The 27,953-nt window shown below is 44.3% G+C and overlaps 1 protein-coding gene across 3 annotated transcripts; it reads left to right on the top strand.

Annotated features, from left to right (window-relative positions):
* The first annotated feature begins 9 nt into the window (after positions 1-9).
* nolc1 (nucleolar and coiled-body phosphoprotein 1) lies at positions 10-21,936 on the top strand. 3 transcript variants are annotated; one of them, XM_070439029.1, is made up of 14 exons: positions 10-195; positions 771-829; positions 1,045-1,199; positions 4,136-4,215; positions 4,884-4,992; positions 5,346-5,749; positions 6,397-6,511; positions 6,674-6,769; positions 8,551-9,183; positions 13,511-14,311; positions 14,463-14,903; positions 15,313-15,440; positions 19,335-19,395; positions 20,414-20,503. In XM_070439029.1, the coding sequence occupies exons 1-13, from the start codon at positions 85-87 to the stop codon at positions 19,353-19,355; spliced, it is 3,153 nt and encodes a 1,050-aa protein (XP_070295130.1). In that variant the 5' UTR covers positions 10-84; the 3' UTR covers positions 19,356-19,395; positions 20,414-20,503. The 3 variants fall into 3 exon arrangements, with proteins under 3 accessions (XP_070295130.1, XP_070295129.1, XP_070295128.1); XM_070439028.1 differs by having other exon boundaries at positions 20-195; positions 4,139-4,215; positions 19,315-19,395; positions 20,414-21,936; XM_070439027.1 differs by having other exon boundaries at positions 20-195; positions 19,315-19,395; positions 20,414-21,936.
* The last annotated feature ends 6,017 nt before the right edge of the window (positions 21,937-27,953 follow it).

Raw genomic sequence — 27,953 nt, 5'->3', positions numbered from 1 at the left:
TTATTTTGGTGACGTTTTATTACGCGACGGCGTTTCAACGCGCATGCGATTCCGGCGATTTTCTTCCACACGAGCCTGGTGAAAATGGCGGAGCAAAGTTCTGTGCCGAGTGATCTTTACAAACATGTCTATTCATTTCTACTGGAGAATAAGTTTACCAAGGCTGCCCAACAGTTCATCAAACAAGCTAAAGTGGTAAGTGACATATTCCGTATCCCGTTTAGTAGCTGTTGACAATGTTGTGTACCGCTCGGCTAGCTAGGTGAGCTAGCCAGCTACGCAGGAGGTACACGCCGTGCCGAGAGAACACGTGTGACTCCAACCCACCAATAATTTGTTTTTTATTAAAATATCCATTTAATATGTTAAGTTACATATTCAACTTTTAGAATGTTTTCTGCTTCAACTGCCGCCACACAATAACTGGACTAAACTAGATAGCTTAGCAAGTTCACGTTGAACGATTGAATAAAATGTCTGTCTGACTAGTCAGCAGGCTATGAAATACCGTGTGTGTACGCTATAACTACCTAACAAGCTAGATTAACATGTCAGGCGTTTATTSGGAAATGGTTATTGCTGTTGGAAAATTGATACATAATCGAAAACTTTACGTGTTCGAATAATYCTCTTCAATATGTGTTTCATGCACTTGTTTGTAGGTAAACCATTGTTCGGAAAAAAATTGGTTAAATGTATTACCTCATGATGCCTATAAACCTGCAAAGAGAATAAAATGGCTGATGTGAATGATTCTTCCTTTGCAACAGCCACCCCAGGATGAAAAAGAAGCTGCGGGTCTTCTTGACATTTTCAACTTCTGGGTGAAGTAAGTACACTCTTGTCAGTAACTTTACTACCCAACAACGTGGCTGGCGAGAATGACTTGACATGTGTATATTTTCAATCCAACCTCATCTTCCCAGAGCCCCTTTGTCGATGACTGTGAGGCTAAACCATTAAGTGCACATACCAATAGTTTAAATTTTCTTTAAATTATTTTTGAATGTCTCTCACTGCTCTGTTTAACCATTCCTTTCTCAGGTCTCCCGAAGCTAAGAAACGCAAGGCGCTGCCCATCGGTCCTAAAACCAGTGGCAGTCCGTCTGCTAAGAAGGCAAAGACTGCAGAGAGCTCCAGTGAGGAGTCAAGCAGTGACGAGGAGGAAGCTGCGGCACCTGTCAAGGCTGCACCCACAGGTACGCACTCATCTGTCCTTTTAATATATGCTATTTAGCAGAGACTTATCAAAAGCAACAGTAGTGTGTGTGTAACCGATGTGAAATGGCTAGCTAGGTGGTGGTGCGCGCTAGCATCCTTTCAGTCGGTGACGTCACTCGCTCTGAGACTTGAAGTAGTGGTTCCCCTTGCTCTGCAAGGGCCGCGGCTTTTGTGGAGCGATGGGTAACGACGCTTCGTGGGTGACTGTTGTTGATGTGTGCAGAGGGTCCCTGGTTCGCGCCCGGGTCGGGGCGAGGGGACGGACTAAAGTTAAACTGCTACATGTGCATACATTTTTGTATGGGTAGCCCCGGCGGTAATCGAACCAGTGGCTTTGCTAGCACCATGCTCTATCAACTGAGCCACACTGCTGAAATGAGTTAGCCTGGCCTGGAACAATGCTGGAAAGGACAATGCAAGAGAGAATACCTGAGCCAGAACATTATGGTCCAGTTTGACCATATAGTGGAATACCAGAACATTATGGTCCAGGTTGGCCCTGTAGTGTAATACCCGAACCAGAACATTATGGTCCAGGTTGGCCCTATAGTGTAATACCAGAACATTATGGTCCAGGTTGGCCCTATAGTGTAATACCTGAACCAGAACATTATGGTCCAGGTTGGCCCTGTAGTGTAATACCTGAACCAGAACATTATGGTCCAGTTTGGCCCTATAGTGTAATACCAGAACATTATGGTCCAGGTTGGCCCTATAGTGTAATACCAGAACCAGAACATTATGGTCCAGTTTGGCCCTATAGTTTATACCAGAACATTATGGTCCAGGTTGGCCCTGTAGTGTAATCCCGAACCGAACATTATGGTCCAGGTTGGCCCTATAGTGTAATACCAGAACATTATGGTCCAGGTTGGCCCTATAGTGTAATACCGAACGCAGAACATTATGGTCCAGGTTGGCCCTATAGTGTAATACCAGAACATTATGGTCCAGTTGGCCCTATAGTGTATACTGAACCAGAACATTATGGTCCAGGTTGGCCCTTAGTGTAATACCAGAACATTATGGTCCAGGTTGGCCCTATAGTGTAATACCAGAACATTATGGTCCAGGTTGGCCCTATAGTGTAATACCAGAACATTATGGTCCAGTTGGCCCTTTATAGTGTAATACCAGAACATTATGGTCCAGTTTGGCCGCTTTAGTGTAATACCAGAACATTATGGTCCAGTTTGGCCCTATAGTTTAATACCAGAACATTATGGTCCAGGTTGGCCCTATAGTGTAATACCCGAGCCAGAACGTTATGGTCCAGGTTGGCCCTATAGTGTAATACCCGAGCCAGAACATTTCAGTTGAGTACAGTCAGTTGTACAACTGACTAGGTATCCCCTTTACTTCTTCTGTGTGGTGTCTTTGCAGCAGTTCGACCATGAAGCTCTGATTCACGTCGTCTCCTCTGGACAGTGGCTGTTGAGATGTCTGTTACTTGAACTCTGTGAAGCATTTATTTGGGCTGCAATTTCTGAGGCTGGTAACTCTAATGAACTTATCGTCTGCAGCAGAGGTAACTCTGGGTCCTCCTTTCCTGTGGCGGTCCTCATGAGAGACAGTTTCATCATCGCGCTTGATGGTTTTTGCGACTGCACCTGAAAAAACTTTAAAAGTTCTTGACATTTTCCGGATCGACTGACCTTCGTGTCTTAAAGTAATGATGGGCTGTCGTTTCTCTTTGCTTATTTGAGCTCTTTTTGCCATAATATGGACTTGGTATTTTAGCAAATAGGGCTACCTTCTGTATACATCCCCTACCTTGTCACAACACAACTGATTGGCTCAAACGCATTAAGAAGGAAAAATTACGCAAATTAACTTTTAACAAGGCGCTCCTGTTAATTGAAATGTATTCCAGGTGACTACCTCATGAAGCTGGTTGAGAGAATGCCAAGAGTGTGAAAAGCTGTCAAGGCAAAGGGTGGCTACTTTTAAGAATATAAAATATATTTTGATATGTTTAACAAACATGGAATCATGTAGTAACCAAAAACTGTTATTTCATAGTTTTGATGTCTTCACTATTCTACAATGTTGAAAATTGTAAACATAAATACCCCTTGAAATGAGTAGGTGTGTCAACTTTTGACTGGACTGTGTGTGTATTTTAAGGATTTTTTGAAATTCTCCAACTTTCATACCAGGCAACCCCACATGGGGTCGTGACCCCTAGTTTGGGAACCGCTGCCCCTAAACCAATATCCTGCATTGATGGACAGAGTTGACCTTTTTTATCCAGTTAAAGGTAGACTCGGAGGGGCCTCCCGAGTGGTGCTGCAGTCTTAGGCAGTGCTAGCTGCGTTACTGCAGATCCTGGTTCGATACCAGGCTGTGTTGCGACCCTGAGACCCCGGAGGCGACGCATCATTGGCCCAAAGTCATCCAGGTTAGGGGAGGGTTTGGCCGGCCCGGATGTTCTTGTCCCATCGAGCACCTGTGGCGGGCCGGGTGCAATTCACACTGACACGGTCGCCAGGTGTTTCCTCTGACACATTGGTGCGGCTTGATTCCGGTTTAAGCGTGCATTGTCAAGAAGCAGTGCGYCTGGGTTGTGTTTCAGAGGACGCACGGCTCTTGACTTTAGACTCCCGAGTCCGTACGGGAGTTGCAGACTGTAACTATCAATTGGCTATCACGAAAACGGGGGTAAGAAAGGTGGACTGAGATATGTAAACAGCATATTGGGTAGATTTTCGCATACACYAAGAGTTGAAGCGTGAGGTTCAACTTCTCTGCTGTTTTGCTACCCTGGCTACGACGTTGTGAAGTGAACCCATGCACAGATGCTGTTAGAGCAGAGTCTTGCATCTCMCTCTTCTCATTATCTGRGGTGTTGCWCGTGGCAACGTAATTTTGCTGAGTCTACCGTTTAACGGTTTTCTTGATGTGTTTTTGTTAGCAGCCAAGGCTCCGCCCCCGGCTAAATCAGARTCCAGCAGCAGCGATGATTCCAGTGACGAGGAGGAGGCTGTAGCGAAGGTACACGAGCTGTGTTTTACAAGTCATCTTCTCTTTTTATTATGTTAAAATCCCTAACCATATGATCTATGGTCAGCTCCAGAACAAATTCAAGGAAACGTGCAGTATTATACAGAGCCATGATTGCATGGACCTCCCTTTCCATCTTATGTGGTGACCAGCAAACCTGGTTTATACAAACAGATAAAGCAACACCTCACGGCATAACCCCCCACCCCCCCCATGTGACCTACTTGTTGTGTGTATGTACTGACATGTATGTGGAACTGATAGATGCACACACATACATTTTAAAAACATTAACATGTAGTTTGTGGCTGTAAACGTCTAATGTATTTTTTTGTTATGTGTAGAACCCCAGTKAGATTAGCTGTCACCATTTGTTGTCGGCTAATGGGGATCCTAATAAAATATCAATGTTTGCTATAATGGCTGACCATAGGCTATAACAGAGCAATAGGGGGGGGGGAGTTTAGTGCTATAATGGCTGACCATAGGCTATAACAGAGCAATAGGGGGGGGGGGGCCCTATTAGGGGGGGGGTTAGGGAAGATGATGCGTGTCCTGATGAAGGCATATTGCTGTTGAGATGTTGGTTATGTTATAAAGAAGGTGTGGGTCTGTTCTTGCAGCATGTTTTTAAATCCGTTCTTCTTCTCTGCTCACAGAAACCTGCAGCAGCCAAAGCCCCAGTGAAGACGCCCGCGGGGTCAGCAGTCGGGAAAAAGGCCTCCAGCAGTGAGTCGTCTGAAGATGAGGCCAAAGCTCCTGCAGCTAGTAAGTACATTTTAACCTTTTGGAAGGAACAGGAAGGCCCGCGGACACTGAATGTTTTCCCAATCGCCACCTTTACTTGATAACGTTTTGATCCAGAAGGATCTCCGTCAGATTCTAGTGTCTTTCTTTAGCCCAGCACCCATGTTTTTTTATTAGGATGTGCGTATGACCTCACTTTTGTACATTTTTAACCTTTGTTCAACCATGAACTCCCTTGAGACATGGACTCTCTTTAGACGGAGACCTGACCAAGACGATCGCTTTACGACCATGCACACATGATCCCATATTTGTATAAGCTTTGCTTCCCTCATTGTGCGGGTGTCTTGTTGACTGTTCTTCTTGCTCTGTAGAACGAAAGGCTGGAGCCGTGACCCCTAAGGCGGGAAAGGCTGGAGCCGTGACCCCTAAGGCGGGAAAGGCTGGAGCCGTGACCCCTAAGGCGGGAAAGGCTGGAGCCGTGACCCCTAAGGCGGGAAAGGCTGGAGCCGTGACCCCTAAGGCGGGAAAGGCTGGAGCCGTGACCCCTAAGGCGGGAAAGGCTGGAGCCGTGACCCCTAAGGCGGGAAAGGCTGGAGCCGTGACCCCTAAGGCGGGAAAGGCTGGAGCCGTGACCCCTAAGGCGGGAAAGGCTGGAGCCGTGACCCCTAAGGCGGGAAAGGCTGGAGCCGTGACCCCTAAGGCAGCAGCTCAGAAGAAGACTGCGAGCAGCAGCAGTAGTGAAGACAGCTCCAGTGAAGACGAGGCTCCCACTAAGGTACTGAAACTGATCCACAACACACAACCTCTCACCAGGGGGGGGATTCAAAAAGCCTCTCAGTGGAGGAGACCTGATCTAGGATCAGTTTTGCCTTTTAGATCGTAACGACTTAAAGGTCGGTTGACAAGAAGGGGCCTGATCCTAAATCAGCAGTCCCATTCTGAAACTATTTGTAAATATGTGCCCAGGACTCACAAACAGGACAGGCGTCCACGTTACCATGGGAGCTGTGTTGTCAATGACAGCCTCCCTTCCTAGGCGTGGTACAGTATCTTCTTGATCTAACAAAGCAGTCTCGTGTGCCTCTGTCATACGACGCAGGAATGGATGAAGGAACATTAGCTATATATTGTGGACTAAATGTGTTTTTTGGGGGGGGGGGGTAGTAGACGAGAAATTAAGACTCGGTCAACCGTAAAACTAAGTCATTACACATCTTCATGAAAAATCTACAATGGACACATTAGAACGAAAATACCAAGGCACTCTTCATATTTTGGTGGGATTAAAAAAAAAATGTATTGTTTTAGCATGTCCTCGATGATAATTAAAACCACATGTACAGCTGCTATATCTTCAGACTGTCTACACAATGTAGTTAGTGATACCTGTACCTCCTAGACTGACTCGGTCTCCCCCAACAGACCCCGGTGAAACCCTCTGGCCCTGTCAAGACCCCTCCAGCTAAGGACAGTAGTTCCTCAGACAGCAGCGATGACAGCAGTGATGATGAGGAGGAGAAGAAGAAGAAAGTGGCAGGTAACAAACTACTGTTTGTACTCAGGGKCGGTTTCCCGGACATAGATTATTTTGAAGACTAAACTCAAATGAAGTGTTTTGTAGTCCAAGACCAGCTACATCTGTCTGGGAAACCGGCCCTGAATGCTGTCCTGGTATCTGCCACCTTGTTATTGTCCTCAGCTAAAGCAGCCCCGGTCAAAACCACCCCGGCCAAGACTGTGACCCCCAAAGCTGCCGCAGCTGCCAAGAAGGCAGAGTCCAGCTCTGKGAGCACAGGTAGGTTCGAGACCGAGTTTCTAAAGACTATAGATTATATCTGTTGTAGACCCTGGTTCTTAAGGTTCTAGACTAGAGCGATTGTAAACACGACACGTTGTATATCTTCAGCACAGGTGAAAGGGAAAATTTAAGAAAATCGGTTGCTGTTCAACATTCTGATTTGTTTACATCCTTCAAACWAAAAGWCCCAATWTGATAGATCACTATACATTTTGTATTTCGGTAGAAATGTATATTTTTATATGAATTTGATRGAAGTCGCGTTGGGAAAAGTGACGTAAAGACAGGACCACTACACTAGCAGGAGGAAAGCCGCTGTCCACACAAAACGGTGAAGACCCACGTCATCCTGAGGTCTGTTTTAACAACAACATATTTTGACACTCTGAATAAAACCAACTTATCGTCTGACCATATCCTGTGATTTCTTTGTTCTCTATCAGCTAAAACGTTATTTTGATCACTTACGCAAACACGCAGGCTTTTAACACAGCATCTTTTCCATTGCTGCTGGATTACTTTTACTAGCTAACCCACTAGCAGCCGTGAAACACATCACATGCAAGTTCAAATCCCCGAGCTGACAAGGTAAAAATCTGTCGTTCTGCCCCTGAACAAGGCAGTTAACCCGCTGTTCCTAGACCGTCATTGAAAATAATAATTTGTCCTTAACTGACTTGCCTAGTTACATATAAAATAAAAACATACTACCAGTTCAGCACATTTCTTTTACTGTGAAAAACAAGATCTACCTTTACCAGCATAGTAGACATTGAACMTCTATAAKCAAACTGGTTAAAACTCTGTTGTTGGCTGATGATAGCTATAGCTAGCCACATGCTAACACAAGTGATACGACTAGCAGCAGTAAACCCAGACGATGGTTAACACAACCGTTGGCTACAATGATATCCTTGCAAGTTACATCGGCTAATAAAGATCAGGAAGTAGAGCAATCATAAAGACGTGTCTTGAATTATGCCCGTTTTCATATCAGCAAAACGTGCCGTATTCTGTTGGAATAAGCTAGCAACAACAACTCCTTCGCCAAACACCATTCTAAATCCGTGTGTGTGTGTGTGGGCCAGTTCGTTTTGCATGACCTGGTGCACTTAGCCAGCTATCTATATTTGTTTATCTACTAGCAACATAACATGATACGTTTTTGGGCATTTTAGTACCTACTTACCGAAGTGAGGCCTGCGTATGACTGAAGCGCCAGGGGTTCCCCTAACGCTAGTCTGTCTGACGCAATAGGACTTTCTTCCCGTCTAGTGAGGCCTGCGTATGACTGAAGCGCCAGGGGTTCCCCTAACGCTAGTCTGTCTGACGCAATAGGACTTTCTTCCCGTCTAGTGAGGCCTGCGTATGACTGAAACGCCAGGGGTTCCCCTAACGCTAGTCTGTCTGACGCAATAGGACTTTCTTCCCGTCTACTTGCATTCCAACCAAACATGCATGCCGGTACAGTGCACTGCCGCCAGCACCAGGCCGTTACTCCTTGACGTCAAAGCCGCAATGTATTGTACGTTTGAGTTATTGATAAATATAATTCACATTTCTAAAATAGAAGTGTCTATTTTTGTTGTGAACTTTTGCATAAAGACTGTTTAGATGGAGTATCATCAATCTACGTTAGATTTGTGGAAATATATTGTGAAACTTGTCCATTTTTTTTTTTTATGACGAGCCACTATTCCAACTGTTTTACCTGAGTTGAGGTGTTATGATTTTAAAGTGGAAGTGAACAGTTTCGTTGATTCTCTTGTTCCTCTTAGACTCCAGCTCTGAAGAAGAAGCAGCAAAGAAGCCAGCAGCCAAGGCTACCCCAGCCAAGGCTACCCCAGCCAAGGCTACCCCAGCCAAGGCTACCCCAGCCAAGGCTACCCCAGCCAAGGCTACCCCAGCCAAGGCTACCCCAGCCGAAGACTCTGACTCCAGCTCTGAGGATGAAGAAGAGGCTAAGAAGCCAGAAGTAATAAGGGTTAAGTCCACAGCTGTCAAAATAACGGTTACCCCTGCCAAGGAAGACTCTTCCTCAGACTCCAGCTCAGAGGAGGAGGAAGAGGAGAAGGGTTCGAAGACTGTGAAAGTAGCGCCAGCTACAGCAGCAGTAACGGTGGCAGGGGTAAAGGAGCAGGGGGCCAAGACTGTGACTGTCGCGGGGGCCAAGGCTACTGTGAAGGTGGTGGAAGACGGCTCCTCTTCCTCGAGCTCCGAGGATGACGACGGGGGAACAGTGAAAGTAGCACCAGCTAAGGCGACTCCTACCGTGACCCGGGGCAAGGCTGCTGAGTCCTCCTCGGACTCTGACTCAAGCTCAGAAGATGAGGAAGAGGCTAAAAAGCCAGCAGCCAAGGTGACTCCAGCGAAGACTCCCCCAACTAAGAAATCAGACTCTTCCAGCTCTGGTAAGACAGATTTAATACAATAGGCTGTAAGATAGACTGAGTCATTTTAGAATGTGTCCCAGATCTGTTTGTGCAGTCTTGCCAACTCAACTGAATGAGTTGGCAAGAGGCCACAAACAGACCTGTGACTCGGGTTAGAGACTCATTTACTTTTTTACTATTATCCATGGGTTATGTTACAAAACCATTAAACAATTCAGTAAATTGCGACTCATTCTCGTCGGTTGGACCCCTCTATGGTCTTCTCAGGGCTAATACTTTGCTAGATAGTTCTCATGGTGGTGACATCCGTCAGATCTGTATACGGCGCCATAAGCAAACCGGAAAACGTACATCCAGAGGTGGCGCTCCTAGTGGCCGTMGACTTTAATGCAGGGAAACTCTAATCAGTTTTACCTCATTTATATCAGCGTGTTAAATGTGCAACTAGAGGGGAAAACACTCAAGACCACCTTTACAGAGATGTACAAAGCTCTCCCTCGCCSTCCATMTGGCAAATTTGACCATAATTCTATCCTCCTGATTCCTGCTTARAAGCAACAATTAAAGCAGGAAGCACAAGTGAATGGTTCAATAAGGAAGTGGTCAGAGGAAGCAGATGCTAAGCTACAGGACTGGTTTTCTAGCACAGACTGGAATATGTTCTGGGATTCCTCCAATGGCATTGAGGAGTACACCACATCAGTCAATGGCTTCATCAATAAGTGCATCAAGGACGTCGTCCCCACGGTGACCGTACGTACATTTTTAAGAGTGACGAAGCATCAAACAGGGAAAGCTTCATTACAGGTTTAGGATCGATGTGTACTACGCCGGCTCCAACAGTCTTCGGACGTGGCAGGGCTTGCAAACTATCTCGACTACAGCCGAGAGCTGCTCAGTGACAAGCCTACCAGACGAGATAAATAACTTCTATGCTCGCTTCGAGGCAAGTAACACTGAAACATGCATGAGAGTACCAGCTGTTCCGGATGACTGTGTGATCACGCTCTCCGTAGCCGATGTAAGACCTTTAAACAGGTCAACATTCACAGCGCCGCAGGGCCAGACGGATTACCAGGACGTGTACTCAGAGCATGCACAGACAAACTGGCAAGTGTCTTCACTGACTTTTTCAACCACTCCCTGACTGAGTCTGTAATAGAGGTRGACCGATTAATCAGGGCCGATTTCAAGTTTTCATAACAATCGTTWATCTGCATTTTTGGGCACCGATTATGGCCGATTACATTGCACTCCACAAGGAGACTGTGTGGCAGGCTGACTACCTGTTATGCGAGTGCAGCAAAGAGCCAAGGTAAGGTGCTAGCTAGCATTAAACTTATCTTATAAAAAAACATTAAATCTTAACATAATCACTAGTTACCTACACATGGTTGATATTACTAGGTTAACTAGCTTGTCCTGCGTTGCATATAATCGATGCGGTGCCTGTTAATTTATCATCGAATCACAGCCTACTTCGCTAAACGGTGATGATTTAACAAGMGCATTTGCGAAAAAAGCACTGCCGTTGCACCAATGTGTACCTAACCATAAACATCAACACCTTTCTTAAAATCAATACACAAGTATATATTTTTAAACCTGCATATTTAGMTAATATTGCCTGCTAACATGAATTTCTTTTAACTAGGGAAATTGTCACTTTTCTTGCGTTCTGTGCAACAGAGTCAGGGTATATGCAGCAGTTTGGGCCGCCTGGCTCGTTGAACTGTGTGAAGACCATTTCTTCCTAACAAAGACCGTAATTAATTTGCCAGAATTGTACATAATTATGAACATAACATTGAAGGGTGTACAATGTAACAGCAATATTTAGACTTAGGGATGCCACCCGTTAGATAAAATACGGAACGGTTCCGTATTTCACTGAAAGAATAAACGTGTTTTCGAGATGATAGTTTCTGGATTTGGCCAATTAATGACCTAGGCTCGTATTTCTGTGTTTATTATTATTATTAAGTCTATGATTTGATAGAGCAGTCTGACTGAGCGGGTGGTAGGCAGCAGCAGGCTCGTAAGCATTCATTCAAACAGCACTTTCGTGAATTTCCCAGCAGCTCTTAGCAATGCTTCAAGCATTGCGCTGTTTATGACTTCAAGCCTATCAACTCCTGAGATTAGGCTGGCAATACTAAAGTACCTAAGAACATCCAAGAGTCACAGGTATATGAAATGCAAATGGTATAGAGAGAAATAGTCCTAAAACCTAAAACGTCGTACCTGGGAATATTGAAGACTCATGTTAAAAGGAACCACCAGCTTTCATATGTTCTCATGTTCTGAGCAAGGAACTTAAARGTTAGCTTTTTTACATGGCACATATTGCACTTTTACTTTCTTCTCCAACACTTTGTTTTTGCATTATTTAAAACAAATTGAACACGTTTCATTTTTTTATTTGAGACTAAATAGATTTTATTGATGTATTATATTAAGTTAAAATAAGTGTTTATTGTTCATTCAATATTGTTGTAATTGTCATTATTACAAATATATATTAAAATCGGCCAATTTAATCGGTATCGGCTTTTTTTTGGTCCTCCAATAATCGGTATCGGTGTTGAAAAATCGTAGTCGGTCGACCTCTAGTCTGTAATACCAACATGTTTCAAGCAGACCACCCTGTTCCCAAGAACACCCTGTTCCCAAGAACACCAAGGTAACCTGCCTAAATGACTACCGACCCATAGCGCTCATGTCTGTAGCCATGAAATGCTTTGAAAGGCTGATTATGGCTCACATCAACACCATTATCCCAGAAACTGTAGACCGACGCCAATTTGCATACCGCCCCAAAAGATCCACAGGTTTCATCTCTATTGCACTCCACACTGCCCTTTCACACTTGGACAAAAGGAACACCTAATGTGAGAATGCTATTCACTGACTACAGCTCAGTGTTCAACACCATAGTGCTCTCAAAGCTCATCACTACTCTAAGAACCCTGGGACTAAACACCTCCCTCTGCAACTGGATCCTGGACTTCCTGACAGGCCGCCCCCAGATGGTAAGGGTAGGTAACAACACATCCACCACTCTGATCCTCAACACAGAGGCCCCTCAGGGGTGCGTGCTCAGTCCCCTCCTGTACTCCCTGTTCACTCATGACTGCATGGCCAGGCACGACTCCAACACCAAGTTTGCCGATGACACAACAGTAGTAGGCCTGATCACTGACAATGACGAGACAGCCTATAGGGAGGTCAGAGACCTGGTCATGTGGTGCCAGGACAACATCTTCCTCAACGTGATCAAGACAAAGGAGATATGATTGTGGACTACAGGAAAAGGAGGACCGAGAATGCCCCCATTCTCATCGACGGGGCTGCAGTGGAGCAGGTTAAGAGCTTCAAGTTCCTTGGTGTCCACATCACCAACAGAACTAACATGGTCCAAACACACCAAGATAGGCTTTTTTGTGCCCTCTTTACGACTATTCCCCCTCAGGAAACTGAAAAGATTTGGCATGGGTCCTCAGATCCTCAAAAGTTCTACAGCTGCACCATCAAGAGCATCCTGACTTGTTGCATCACTGCCTGATATGGCAACTGCTCGGCCTCCGACCGCAAGACACTACAGAGGGTAGTGTGTACGGCCCAGTACATCACCGGGGCCAAACTTCCTGCCATCCAGGACCTCTATACCAGGCGGTGTCAGAGGAAGGCCCTAAATTGTCAGACTCCAGCCACCCTAGTCATAGACTGTTCTCTCTGCTACCGCATTGCAAGCAGTACCGGAGCGCCAAGTCGAGGGCGAAAATGCTTCTAAACAGCTTCTACTCCAAAGCCATAAGACTCCTGAACAGCTAATCAAAGGGCTTTCCAGACCCCTCTTTTACACTGCTGCTACTCTGTTTTATAACCTATGCATAGTCACTAACTTTACCTACATGTACATATTACCTCGACTAACCGGTGTTAGCAGTTGCTGTTATTATTCAATAACAAAGACGCCAAAGCAAATCGGGGGGAGAAAAAATGTATTTATTTGAAAAGGACAAATCAGATATGGTGGGAGGTTATAGATGTTCATTCTTCCCTGTCCTCAGTTTTGCTTCTGTTCTCACTCTGCACCAGTTGAATACATTTCAGTCTGACASCGGATAAAGCTGTCTGAACTTGTTAAGAAATATTTTTCTTTTTGTTGGGTGCTGAATAATTTTTTTGTCCACAGAAAAACACAGTTAAGTGTTACATAGCACTAGGGAGTGGGGGATTAGAATTTAGGTCTTGGCTTAGACTAATGTCAAACAAACTCACATTATTTAACTGAATCTACCATTTTAAAATGCTGTATTGTTCACATCTGTCTGTCCTGTAGACTCTGACAGCAGTTCTGAGGACGAGACACCAGCTAAACCTGCTGCAGCGGCCCCAGCCAAGGCCCCAGCCAAGGCCCCAGCCAAGGCTGCTACAGAAAACAGCTCGGACTCCGACTCTTCTTCTGAAGATGACGAACCCCCGGCTAAGAAGGCTACCCCAGCCTCTGTTGCTAAACCAGGCTCCAAACCAGCCACCCCGGTTACTAAACCAGGCTCCAAACCAGCCACCCCGGTTACTAAACCAGCCTCCAAACCAGCCACCCCGGTTACTAAAGCAGCTGCAGCGGAGAGCAGCTCGGACTCCGACTCTTCTTCTGAAGATGACGAACCCCCGGCTAAGAAGGCTACCCCAGCCTCTGTTGCTAAATCAGCCCCCAAACCAGCCACCCCGGTTACTAAATCAGCTTCCAAACCAGCCACCCCAGTGGTGACTAAATCAGCCCCAGCCAAGGCAGCAGCCGAGAGCAGCTCCGATTCAGACAGCTCGGACTCCGAGGACCAGGCTGCTGCTGCTGCCAAGAAGACCACCACCAAACCTGCAGCCAAGAGTCCTGCCGTCAAGAGTCCTGCCGCCAAGAGTCCTGCCGTCAAGAGTCCTGCCGTCAAGACACCGGCTAAAGCTGCAGAGTCGTCATCGTCCGAGGAGAGTAGCTCTGAGGAAGAAGAGGCCAGTAAAAAGGCCGTGAAACCCGCCACCACCCCCAAGGCCACCCCCAAGACCACCCCCAAGACCACCCCAGCAGCCAGACCTAAAGCCAAGGAGGACAGCAGCTCTTCAGGTGACTCCAGCGATGAAGAGGGTAAGAAGATTCACAGATTCTCTCTCATACTTATGTGTAGGCTTATTTTTGTTGTTGTGTATCTTTATCATATTTCGAGGTCGCTTGTGAATAAGCGTTCCGTTGTATTTTTTATACATATGACAACTAAATTGAACTTTGAACCTTGTAGCAGCAGCGCCCAAACCAGCAGCAGTGAAGGCTACAACCCCGGCCTCCGCTAAAAAGGCAGCCGAAAGCAGCTCGGACTCTTCCGACAGTTCCGACTCGGAGGTGGAGACAGAGGCCGCCAAGACGACGCCCGCTAAGCCTGCTCTGACCAATGGAAAGCCAGCTACACCCAAAGCAACCACCTCTGCAGTCAAGGCAACGAAACCGACCAAGGCTGCCGAGTCTTCCTCTTCCGAGGAGAGTAGCTCTGAGGAAGAGGAGGCCAGTAAAAAGACTGTGAAACCCGCCGCCACCCCCAAGACCACCCCCAAGACCACCCCCAAGACCACCCCAGCAGCCAGACCTAAAYCCAAGGAGGKCAGCAGCTCWTCAGYRGACTCTTCTTCTTCTGAAGAAGAGGCGGTGAAAGCACCGGCAGCAGTCACCACTCCCATCGCTAACGGTGAGTGTTGAACGCCACTAAAACGGTACAGTCTGGAACCTGGGGAAACTGTTCAATGGTCATTTTAAATGCATGATAATTACCCATTTGATTCTTGACAATTTATAGCTTTTAAATGCCTCCATAAGCCTCAGTACAACTGTATTGTGTTGAGTGCTATCTTAATGGCCTACATATTGGAGCCATTTACCAAGAGAAGGAAAAATGGCCCATGTTTTGCAGCAAGGCTAATTATCATGCTACAATTAAATTAGTCATCCTTGTTTGAATTGTTTTATAGTTGTATTGCCCTTTTTTAAATGGGTTATTGGGTTCGTTTGAATTCTTATAACCAGGATTGTTTTTATATAACTGGATAGATTGAAAAGAAGGATATTTTTCTCATTATCCCTCTTCTCTCCSTCCACAGGCACTGTAAACGGTAAGAGAAAAAGGGATGGAGACGCCTCGTCAGAGGATGAGGAAGAATTAACGACACCTAAAAATAAGAAAGCAGCAACAACTAAACCACAGACTTTCCCTAAAGTCTCTAAGAAGGTGAGAACAGAGACTGGCTGGCGCTGGGCTTGTATAACTATTTAATACTTATTTTTTGGTTTGATTCAGAGTATTTGTTGTATATGGTAAATAAACTTTAACATGGTGTCAGACTATTAGTATACAGAAATAGATGTTTCATTTCTGTACCACAGAGATACTTTTCTTGCATGTAAAGTGCTTTCYGAAAGTATTCAGACCCCTTGACCTTTTTCCACATTTTGTTACGTTACAGCCTTATTCTAAAATTGATATAAATTGGGGGTTTTCCTCGTCAATCTACCTCATAACGATAAAGCAAAAACAGGTTTGGACATATTTGCTAATTTATAAAGAAATTTKAAAACAAATTCTACACCAGTATTTTTCTCTGCAGATCCTATCGAGCTCTGTCMGGTTGGATGGGAGCGTTACTGCGCAGCTATGTTCAGGTTTATCCAGAGATACGCTTGTCCGCTCAAGGACATTTCAAGACCTGCGTTGTCTTGGCRGTGTGCTGACAGAGATGGCTGCCGTTTTACAGGCTCCTAACCAATTATCCTCTTGTGTTTTCGCGTTATTTGTAACTTATTTTGTACGTAATGTTTCTGCCGCCGTCTCTTATGACCTGAAAAGAGCTTCTGGATATCAGGACATCGATTACTCACCTCGTACTGGACAAAGATTTTTTTTCGTAACTAGTCGGACGTGAAGGATTTGCTTCAGACACCCGACGAGGCCCAAATCCCTGTCCTTCTCATGAAGAAGAGACTGAGATATCGGGGACGTAGGTCAGGGTGCCTTGTAAGGATCTGATGGCGAGTGAATAATCCCCCTCTACCATCAGTCCTATTAGCTAACGCGCAATTGGATAACAAAATGYATGAGCTCCGCTCAAGACTACTGTTAGCAGTGGATGTTATTATTCAGTAACACAGACCCCGAAGTAAATCAGGGGGAGGTAAATACGTTCATTCAAAGAGAACAAATCATGCGGGGAGGTAGATGTCCGTGCTCCCCTGTCCTCAGTGATTCTCTCCACAGAACAAAGGAACYGGATGTCATTTATAACCCKGCCCTAGCTTGTGGTTGACCAATTAGAATTCCTTGCAATAAAACTGGGCCAATGGCCAAATAACAAGTATCCTATTTCAGGCTCGGTGCCTAGACAAATTCCTGCCATGTATCTGACCCAGTGATCAATAATTTCCTATTACAGAAAAACCACTATTTCCATTGATCGTTAAATCTAGTCCTTTCTGCGTTGTGTATTTATCTTCAAAATATTCTTACACTATCCTACCAACTGTAATATCTTATGTTTCACCGAGTCGTGGCTGAACAACGACATGGATAACATACAGCTGGCTGGGTTTACGCTGCATCGGCAAGATGGAACAGCTGCCTCCGCTAAGACAAAGGGTCTGTGTGTCTTTGTCAATAACAGCTGGTGCACGAAAGCTAATATTAAGGGAGTCTCAAGGTTTTGCTCGACTGAGGTAGAGTATCTCATGATAAGCTATAGACCACACTATTTACCAAGAGTTTTCATCGTTATTTTCGTAGCTGTTTATTTACCACCACAAACCGATGCTGGCACTAAGACCGCACTCAACGAGCTGTATAAGACCATAAACAAACAAGAAAATGCTCATCCAGAGGCAGCGATCCTAGTGGCCGGGGACTTTAATGCAGGGAAACTTATTATTTTTACCTCATTTCTACCAGCATGTTATGTGCAATCGGGGGGGGACTCTAGACCACTAACTCCACACAGAGCTGCTTACAAAACTCTCCCTCACCCTCCATTTGGCAATTCTGACCATAATTCTACCCTCCTGATTCCTGCTTAATTTAAAGCAGGAAGTACCAGTGACTCGCTCAATAAGGAAGTGGTCAGATGACGCAGATGCTAAGCTACAGGACTGTTTTGCTAGCACAGACTGGAATATGTTTCGGGATTCTTCTGATGGCATTGAGGAGTATACCACCTCAGTCACTGGCTTTATCAATAAGTGCATCAAGGACGTTGCCCCCACAGTGACCGTACGTACATACCCCAACCAACATCTGCACTGAGCTAAAGGCTAGAGCTGCCGCTTTCAAGGAACGGGACTCTAACCCGGAAGCTTATAAGAAATCCCGCTATGCCCTCCGACGAACCATCAAACAGGTAAAGCGCCAATACAGGATTAAGATCGAATCGTACCACCCCGGGTTCCGATGCTTGTCGGATGTGGCAAGGCTTGCAAACTATTACAGACTACAAAGGGAAACACAACCGAGAGCTGACCAGTGACACAAGCCTACCAGACGAGCTAAATTTACTTCTATGCTCGCTTCGAGTCAAGCATGAGAGCATCAGACGACGAGTAGTAGGCTTGATCACCAACAATGACGAGACAGCCTATAGGAAGGAGGTGAGGGCACATTGGAGTGCCTCACTCAACGTCAACAAAGCAACGATGATTGTGGACTTCAAGAAACAGCAGAGGGAGCACTCCCCTTATCCACATCGAGGGGACAGTAGTGGAGAAGGTGGAAAGCTTTAAGTTCCTCGACGTACACATCACGGACAAACTGAAATGGTCCACGCACACAGTGGTGAAGAAGGCGCAATAGCGCCTCAACCTTAGGAGGCTTAAGAAATGTGGCTTGTCACCTAGAACCCTCAATTTTTACAGATGCACAATTGAGAACTTCCTGTCGGGCTGTATCACTGCCTGGTACGGCAACTGCTCCGCCCACAACCGTAAGGCTCTCCAGAGGGTGGTGCGGTCTGCCCAACGCATCACCGGGYSGGCKAACTACCTGCCCTCCATGACACCTACAGCACCCGATATCACAGGAAGGCCAAAAAGATCATCGAGGACAACAACCACCTGAGCCACTGCCTGTTCACCCCGCTACCATCCAGAAGGCGAGGTCAGTACAGGTGCATTAAAGCTGGGACCGAGAGACAGAAGCTGTTTTTCAATCTCAAGACCATCACTAACATAGAGGCTGCGGCCTACATACAGACTTGAAATATTTGGCCACTAATAAATGGATCACTAGTCACTTTAATAATGTTTACATATCTTGCATTACTCATCCCATATGAATATACTGTATTTTATACCAACTATTGCATCTTGCCTATGCCGCTTGTTCATTGCTCATCCATATATTTATATGTATATATTCTTATTACATCTCTTAGATAGTTGTTGGGAATTGTTAAATATTGCTGCACTGTCAASTAGAAGCACAAGCATTTCACTACACTCGCAATAACATCTGCTAACCATGTGTATGTGACCAATAACATTTTATTTGAGATATTACCTCAACTAACCTGTGCCCCTCACATTGACTCTGTACCGTAACACCCTGTATATAGCCTCCACATTGACTCTGTACCGTAACACCCTGTATATAGCCTCCACATTGAATCTGTACCNTCTGTACCGTAACACCCTGTATATAGCCTCCACATTGAATCTGTACCGTAACACCCTGTATATAGCCTCCACATTGACTCTGTACCGTAACACCCTGTATATAGCCTCCACATTGACTCTGTACCGTAACACCATGTATATAGCCTCCACATTGACTCTGTACRGTAACACRKTGTATATAGCCTCCACATTGACTCTGTACCCRAACACCCTGTATATTGACTCTGTACCGGTACCCATTTTAGAATAAGGCTGTAACGTAACAAAAAGTCAAGGGGTCTGAATACTTCCAGAGGCACTGTATACGTTTCAGATATATGTTTGTTTGGGTCTATACAGAACTGAGGTGCATTGTGGAACTAACTGGTCTGTGTCATTGTGGAGCATTGTGTCAAATGTGGACGTAACTTGCCTCCTAAATTCCCTGTTTGACCCGTCTGTCCCTCCTAAAGATCAATGTACCTTTCCGTAGAATAAGAGAGGAGGACATTGATGTGGATAACCGACTGGCCGATAACTCCTTCGACGCCAAGGTGAGAATGACACTCCCCTCTGTGTACTAACGGGGCCAGCTCAAACCTGATTCAGTTGCAATTTGTATAATTATTTCCTTTATAACACATCTTACTAAGAACACACATTATTGTTCTGTGTACTAAGTCCTTCATTTAAACACCATTACTGTTCTGTGTACTAAGTCCTTCATTTAAACACCATTACTGTTCTGTGTACTAAGTCCTTCATTTAACACCATTACTGTTCTGTGTACTAAGTCCTTCATTTAAACACCATTACTGTTCTGTGTACTAAGTCCTTCATTTAAACACATTACTGTTCTGTGTACTAAGTCCTTCATTTAAACACCATTATTGTTCTGTGTACTAAGCCTTCATTTAACACCATTACTGTTCTGTGTACTAAGTCCTTCATTAACACCATTACTGTTCTGTGTACTAAGTCCTTCATTTAACACCATTACTGTTGCTGTGTATCTAAAAGTCCTTCATTTAACACCATTACTGTTCTGTGTAAACATTATTGGTGATATTTATTCACCTCTAACAAGTCATTTCTGGGTAATGATTTAAATACCTTACTGTGATTGGTTAAAATGGTCAAAAAGAAACAAACAGCTTCTTAGCAAAGAGCGATTTCCCCCAATCACCAATTTAGCTGGGAGGGGAAAACAAGTTATTGGCCGAGAGCTTTGGAACTCTTTCTTATTGGTCTATTAACTCATMTACTGCCTTGTGATGTCACTAGACAGACAAACTCCATCCTACCAAAACAGYCTGACATTTCAGGCCATCTTTTCAAACACCAAAAGGGCATTATCATTTCGCAGTATTATTCCAACCTCTTTATGTAAATGTCATTAATCATTCACACTCTGAATGGACAACAGTACGTTCACACATTAGCTTGCACTAATTTACCGTGCTTAATCATTAAACTCTACAGTAGTTATGACTTGACAGTTGTCATCCCTTCAACCAGGGATGTGATCATTGGCTAGACTGGTTCTGACTGTCTCTCTGCTCTCCTCCTCAGCGCGGGTCGGATGGAGACTGGGGCCAGAGGGCCAATGACGTGCTCCGCTTCACCAAGGGAAAGTCCTTCCGCCACGAGAAGACCAAGAAGAAGAGGGGTAGCTACTGTGGAGGAGCCATCTCCCAGTCCGTCAACTCCATCAAGTTCGACAGCGACTGAGAACCTAGTCATCGTTTGTCACTACCCCTCTTCCTCCTCTCTCGACCCAGGACTATCTGAGGACCAGGACAGTCTGCCCCCCCCCCCCCGACCTCCTCAGCAGCGACCTGACTGAGCTGAAGATCATGAACTAGAGCTGAGACTGCTGCACTCATATAACTGGCTGGTGATTTTTAGTTCGTACGTCTGTGTTAAACCAGTCCTTTAAAATGCACATTTCTGGAATGGTGGAATGACGGGTGTAGAAGCGGAGACTAGCTTTCCTTGAAATGGCACCCTATTGCTATGTAGTGCACTGCTTTTGACCTTATTGAAAGTAGTGCACTATACATAGGGAATAGGGTGCCATTTAGGACACAGGTAAGACTGCAGGGGAGGTCTTGACTGTCTCCCTTGTGCTTTCAGGACGGATCACAAAGGATTCATGTACAACATATAGCCACCAGGTGGCGGTAGTACGCCACATATCAATTTAAACTGTTCAGATTTCTTGTTTCCTTTTTCTCTCAGCCCCTTAATCTYTTGCTTGTTGTGATATTGTTAGCCTGGATCTCACACCTTCTGTCCAGTGATTTAAAAAAATAATGATAATTCAGTGGTAAATTTAAATTCTGTTTCTTGTGTATTGCAGTTTGCATTGTCAGACACATTGCGGGGAGAAGGGTTATTTGTTAGATTTTTTGTATGGAACATGCAGACCTGTGGTTTGTTTGAGAGTTGAATGAAATGTTCTTTAGTTTCTCTTTGGTATGATTATTATGGTGTGAATCTTTTGTAGTGGGTGCGTTCCAGGCTGACTACATTGCAGTGGCCTACCAGATCTCACGCCTGGATAAGGATTCAACCGCTGCAATGTAGTCTGTTTGGAACGTACCCGTTTTCTAATCCTGCAGACTCATGTGCGGCCGTCACGGTTTAGATTTTGTAGGTTTTATGTCACTATTTAAGTTTTTCAGCCTGGGATCATCCAACTGTCATTACAAGCTGCAGTCAAAAAAAAGAAAACTTCCTGGGTCGTGTTCAGTAGGGTATACTGAAACAAAACGTTTTGAAACGGTAAACTCAGTATGTTGTGCCTACTGAACAGGTCTCTTTGCATCTGGAATGGCACCCCATTCACTCCTGGTCGTAAGTAGTGTACTGTAGGGAATACGTTGCCATTTCAGATGTGATGTTGTTTCCCGCTGAGGTGAAACTGCCAGCCTTTTGGTTCGGTGTTTCATTGGCCGCTGAGGTTCAGCAACCAAACCCCAAGTTGTTTTAATTTTGTGAATTTTCAATTTCCTGTTTCTATTCCTATAAAACACCCTTAGTTTTATTGAGTATTATTATTATTACTTGAATAAAATACTTGGTTGTCCCAATCTCTCCTTCCTCCCTCCACATTCAAAAGCTGTCTTTTCCTTTGACTTGTGAACTTAGAGTTTCAGCAACTCCTGGAGGACAGGAACTAAATAAATAAAAATTATGTTAAATAGAACCAACATGGAAATAACCCAGAAGGCCCCCCCCCCCAAAAAAAATGTTTTTACCATTTTTATTTACTTAACGTTGTCCTCTAAGTTACTGAATCTCTTTTCTACTGTAGTTTGCTACTCAATTCAGGCACTGGTTGAAGAGGAACGAGGTAGTGATCCATTTGCATACTTTTGACTAGGGCCCAGGGAAGCAAAAATTACTTCCCTTTTTAGCATACCTTTATTTAACATTTTAGGCAAGTCCTTATTTACAATGACGGCCTAGGAACCAGTGGGTTAACTGCCTTGTTCAGGGGCATCACGACAGATCTTTACCTTGTCAGCTCGGGGATTCGATCTATCAACCTCAGCCCTACGCTCTAACCGCTAGGCTACCTGCCGCCCAAAGTGTATTGGTTGGATACACAGTTTAGCTGGATGTTATAACCGGTGCAGCCAAATAGCGTGTGTTCCTAGCTCCCGACTGCACTAGAATGTTAAACGGTCAAACAATCGAGAGAATACAAAATCAAATATTAGAACATTTTACAATCGTATAACCCTGAGTCAATAGTGCAAATAGCAGTCTGCGGTTGAATATATTAGGAATGACGTGCAGCAAAATGCAGTATATCGTGTGGGCAGTATATAGAAAGATATTTACAGCAGTAGATAGAGGAATGGCATAAATGCGCAGTATTAGCAGTATGTCTCTATAATACAGTGCATTCGGAAAGTATTCAGACCCCTTGACCTGTTCCACATTTTGTTACATTACAGCCTTATTCTAAAATGGATTAAATAGTTTTCCCCCTCTTTCAGTCTACTACCCCAGAATGACAAAGCAAAAAGTTTTTATTTAGAAATGTTTGCAAATGTATAATTTTTTTTTTGTTGCTAATATTCAGGCCCTTTACTCAGTACTTTGTTGAAGCACGTTTGGCAGCGATTACAGCCTTGAATCTTCTTGGGTATGACGCTACAAGCTTGGCACACCTGGGGTGTTTCTCCTATTCTTCTCTGCAGATCCTCTAAGGCTCTGTCCGGTTGGATGGGGAGTGTCACTGCACAGCTATTTTCAGGTCTCCCCAGAGATGTTCGATCGGGTTAAAGTTCGGGCTCTGGCTGGGCCACAAGAACATTCAGAGACTTGTCCCAAAGCCACTCCTGCGTTGTCTTGGCTGTGTGCTTAGGGTTGTTGTCCTGTTGGAAGGTGAACCTTCGCCCCAGTCTGATGTCCTGAGTGCTCTGGAGCAGCTGGATCACCATGGATCTCTGTACTTTGCTCCGTTCATCTTTCCCTCGATCCTGACTAMTCTCCCAGTCCCTGCTGCTGAAAAACCTCCCCACAGCATGATGCTGCCACCACCATGCTTCGCCATAGGGATGATGCCAGTTTTCCTCCAGACGTCACGCTTGGCATTCAGACCAAATAGTTCAATCTTGGTTTCATCAGACCAGAGAATCTTGTTTCTAATCTTCTGCGAGTCCTTTAGGTGCCTTTTGGCAAACTCCAAGCGGGCTGTCATGTTCCTTTTACTGAGGTCTGGCCACTCTACCATAAATGTCTGATTTTGTGTGCTGTAGAGATGGTTGTCCTTTTTGGAAGCTTCTCCCAGAAAGGAACTCTGGAGCTCTGTTGGAGTGACCATCGGGTTCTTGGTCACCTCCCTGACCAAGGCACTTCTCCCCCGATTGCTGAGTTTGCCGGGCGACCAGCRCTAGGAAGAGTCTTGGTGGTTCCAAAGTTCTTCCATTTTAAGAATGATGGAGGCCACTGTGTTCTTGGGGACCTTCAATGCTGCAGACATTTTTGGTACCCTTCCCCTGATCTGTGCCTCGACACAATCATGTCTCGGAGCTCTACGGACATTTCCTTRGACCTCATGGCTTGTTTTTTTGCTCTGACATGCACGTTTTTCTTCTATGGTATATTGTCGATCACACAATTTTAATGTGCATCCCGCCACTGACTATGCGGGATTGAAACAACAGGATTTCCCCCCAAAAAACAGAACTACAAAAAATAAGAAATTAAAGCGTTTGTTAAAAATTAAACCGATCTGATCCCTACCTGGGAGGGCAGGGGTCTTCCAGCGCCTGTTCCTCTTGCAAGTGTAAAGATGTAAAATCCTAGAGTCCCAAAAACTTTTATGCCGCAGCCACAATTAATGTCCAGTTTCTTACACTTCTTTTAAGACTTGTGTTCAGTTTATAACTGTGGCAATGAACGCAACAATCCACCTTTTTAACACACAACTGGCAACAAACATTGACTACAGGCTGTGGCGTATCCACCACTATCTCTTCACTAGCGTCACTTGTTTTTATTTTAATTCGCCTCCGTATAGGAGATTCGATTGACCGATCTAACTTTTTGCCACCTCAATTTCCTTCACCCTTACAGGGCACTCCAGAAACTCAGGATCATGGTCCCCGCCACAATTGCAACACCGTCGTCCTCCTACACACCGTTCTTCAGTATACGCTGTTCGTCTGCACACACTTSAAACACYGCCAAATCCTTTACAATTCTTAGACTGCAGTGGTTTGGGGATGAAAGTTCTTACATGCTATTTTAGGTATTTGCTCTTTTATCAAAAACCAGGAGCGACAGACCTTTTTTTCCTCCATTCACCCAGCGGGTCAGACGCCGGGCACCAACCACACCAGGTATTCAACCTGAACATCTGTCGTTATCCCTGAGATGACTCATTTGACGGATGCTGTACTCCGAAGTTTAAAAGAAACAACTTCTGTTGTCTGGATTCTTTTGAWGTCCACTGCAATCTTCCTCTGCTCTTCAGAAATACAGTTTAATCAAAATAAGACTGAAGGGCTTACGTAGCCAACTTCACTTGTTTGGACCAAGGGGATTCCCCCAAGGGTCCCGGAGCGCCAAGTCTAGGTCCAAAACGTTACATTTTATTTTTTACTTTAGAGTTAAAATATTTACTAAATAAACTATTTCTTGAACTGCATTGTTTAAGGGCTTGTAAGTGAGCATTTCACGGTAAGGTTCGGCAGATAACGATTTGAGGGTGTGTCTTACTAAGTACATGTGTTTGATACTTAGCCTTAATGTTTCAGTTTATTTAAAAAAATAAAACACCGGTCCCTCATTTTAGTCAACCCTGTTACATGAACTGAACTCTCGTTTTAATGAAGTTATGGTATTTTTACCATCTGGAAATCTGCATATTTCCATCCGGAGGCACCGATGTGTTAGTGTCTAATGAATTACAGATCTACAGTACCAGTCAAAAGTTTGGACACAGCTACTCGTTCAAGGGTTTTTCTTTATTTTTACTATTTTCTACATTGTAGAATAATAGTGAAGACATCAACACTATGAAATAACACATATGGAATCATGTAGGAACCAAAAAAAGTGTTAAACATATACATGTTATGAGATTCTTCAAAGTAGCCGCCCTTTGCCTTGATGACAGCTTAGCATTCTCTCAACCAGCTTCATGGGGTAGTCATCTGGAATGCATTTCAATTAACAGATGTGCCTTAACTTATTTGTGGAATTTCTTTCCTTAATGCCTTTGAGCCAATCAGTTGTGTTGTGACACGGTAGGGTTGGTATACAGAAGATAGCCCTGTTTTGTAAAAGACCAAGTCCATATTATGGAAAGAACAACTCACATAAGCAAAGAGAAACAACAGTCCATTTCTTTTAAGACATAAAGGTCGGTCAATGCTGAAAATTTCAAGAACTTTGAACGTTTTTTCATGTGCAGTCGCAAAAACCATCAAGCTATATGATGAAACTGGCTCTCATGAAGACCCAGAGTTAACCCCTGCTGCAGAGGATAAGTTCATTAGTTACCAGCCTCAGAAAATTGCAGCCCAAATAAATGCTTCACAGAGTTCAAGTAATAGACACATCAACTGTTCATGGGAGACTGTCATTCAGGCCTTCATGGTCGAATTGCTGCAAAGAAACCACTGAAGGACACCAATAAGAACAGACTTGCTTGGGCCAAGAAACATGGACATTAGACTGGTGGGAATCTGTCCTTTGATCTGATGAGTCCAAATTTGAGATTTTTTTGTTCCAGCCGTCATGTCTTCATGAGACACAGAGTAGGTGAACGGATGGTTTCCAGCGTGAAGCATGGASGTMTGATGGTGTGGGAGTGGTTTGCTGGTGACACTGARTTTATTTAGAATTCAAGSCACACTTGACCAGCATGGCTACCACAGCATTCTGCAGCCATACGCCATRCCATCTGYTTTGSGCTTAGTGGGACTATCATTTGTTTTTCAACAGGACAATGACCCAACACACCTCCAGGCTGTGTAAGGGCTATTTGACCAGGAAGGAGAGTGATGGAGTGCTGCATCAGATGACAATCACCCGACCTCAACCAAATTGAGATAGTTTGGGATGAGTTGGACCGCACAGTGAAGGAAAAGCATCCAACAAGTCCAAGCATCCAACAAGTGCTCAGCATATGTGCGAACTCCTTCAAGACTGTTGGAAAAGCATTCCTTATGAAGCTGGTTGAGAGAATGCCACGAGTGTGCACAGCTGTAATCAAGGCAAAGGGTGGCTACTTTGAAGAATCTCAAGTTTAAAATCTATTTAGATTTGTTTAACACTATTTTGGTTACTACATGATTCCATATGTGTTCATAGTGTTGCCTTCACTATTCTACAATGTAGAAACTGGTACAAATAAAGAGAAACCCTGTGTTTCTCTTTACCCTGTGTAGGTGTGTCCAAACRTTTGACTCGTACTGTATGTGTTCTAACTATTACAATTTCAATTGATTTACATATTTAATTTATTCCTCCAATATGATGAGGCAGTGTCAATCAAACAATCTGTGGTATCTAATACACAATCGGTTGATCAATGTCATGGCGTGTTGCTCGATTGGGTTTGGATCACCTGTGTGAAGCTGGCCGCAACTATTAGCAACAATATTGCAATTTGCGGTTTACCTTCAAAATAAAAGTCCCGCATTGAAACAGATGCAAACAGATATAAATAGTAGAATCATACCATATTTCAAATGCACCAAATACAAGAGGTGTATGTGTTAACTAACAATGCAGTTTTACTCAGTGGAAGTACTGTTACTTTAGTTACATTTGACTCAGTAGAAGTAAAATGACTGACTGAAAAGTACAAGTACTTGGAAAAGCTACTCAGTTACAGTAACGAGAGTATGTGTAGAGMGAATTACTGAACGCCTACGAGCCAGGACATTAGGGCCGGCCGACTTAGGTATTCTAAGAAATAGACTTCAAAACAAAGTACTATTTCTGTCTCTCATGTTTCAGAAGTGAGTAGACTCGGTCATTATTAATTTGAGTAGATAGCTTGGGTCATACGAATCTAACTTAACTCTCCATCTCTTGCGTTTCAGTAGCGCGAGTAGACCACAGCGGGTATTTATTTTATTTTCCGCATGTTCCGGCGGTGAAACATTGCTAGCGAAGGAAACAACGAAAGGGTGAACGTGAGACATGAGTAAACATGTCCTTGTTAAAGGGGACCATGTTGTGCTTGGAAGTGAGATTCCTGTACAAGAATCTCACTTCCAAGCACAAGTAGMGCTAGCTTTGCGCTAGATGCTAAGCTAACAAAGGGAGAGCAGGCATATGTCCTTTGTGCATGGCGCAGGAGTTTGCCGTGAAGGTATTCCCGTTGATTTCAGCTTTCAGGATAAGTGTCCCTGGTGGTGAAGGACCGGCAGTATTTCAAAAATATATATATACACTACCATTCAAAAGTTTGGGTCACTTAGAAATGTCATTGTTTTTTATTTTTTTAACAATTTTTTGTCCATTAAAAAACATAAAATTGATCAGAAATACAGTAGACATTGTTAATGTGTAAATGACTATTGTACTGGAAACAGCTGATTTTTAATGGAATATCTACAGAGGCCTATTATCAGAA

The sequence above is a fragment of the Salvelinus sp. IW2-2015 genome, unplaced genomic scaffold (genome assembly GCF_002910315.2).
Source record: "Salvelinus sp. IW2-2015 unplaced genomic scaffold, ASM291031v2 Un_scaffold1360, whole genome shotgun sequence".
NCBI classification, from domain to species: Eukaryota; Metazoa; Chordata; class Actinopteri; order Salmoniformes; family Salmonidae; genus Salvelinus; species Salvelinus sp. IW2-2015.
The sequence above is the reverse complement of the archived record's forward strand: the minus strand, read 5'-3'. Positions and strand labels throughout refer to the sequence as shown.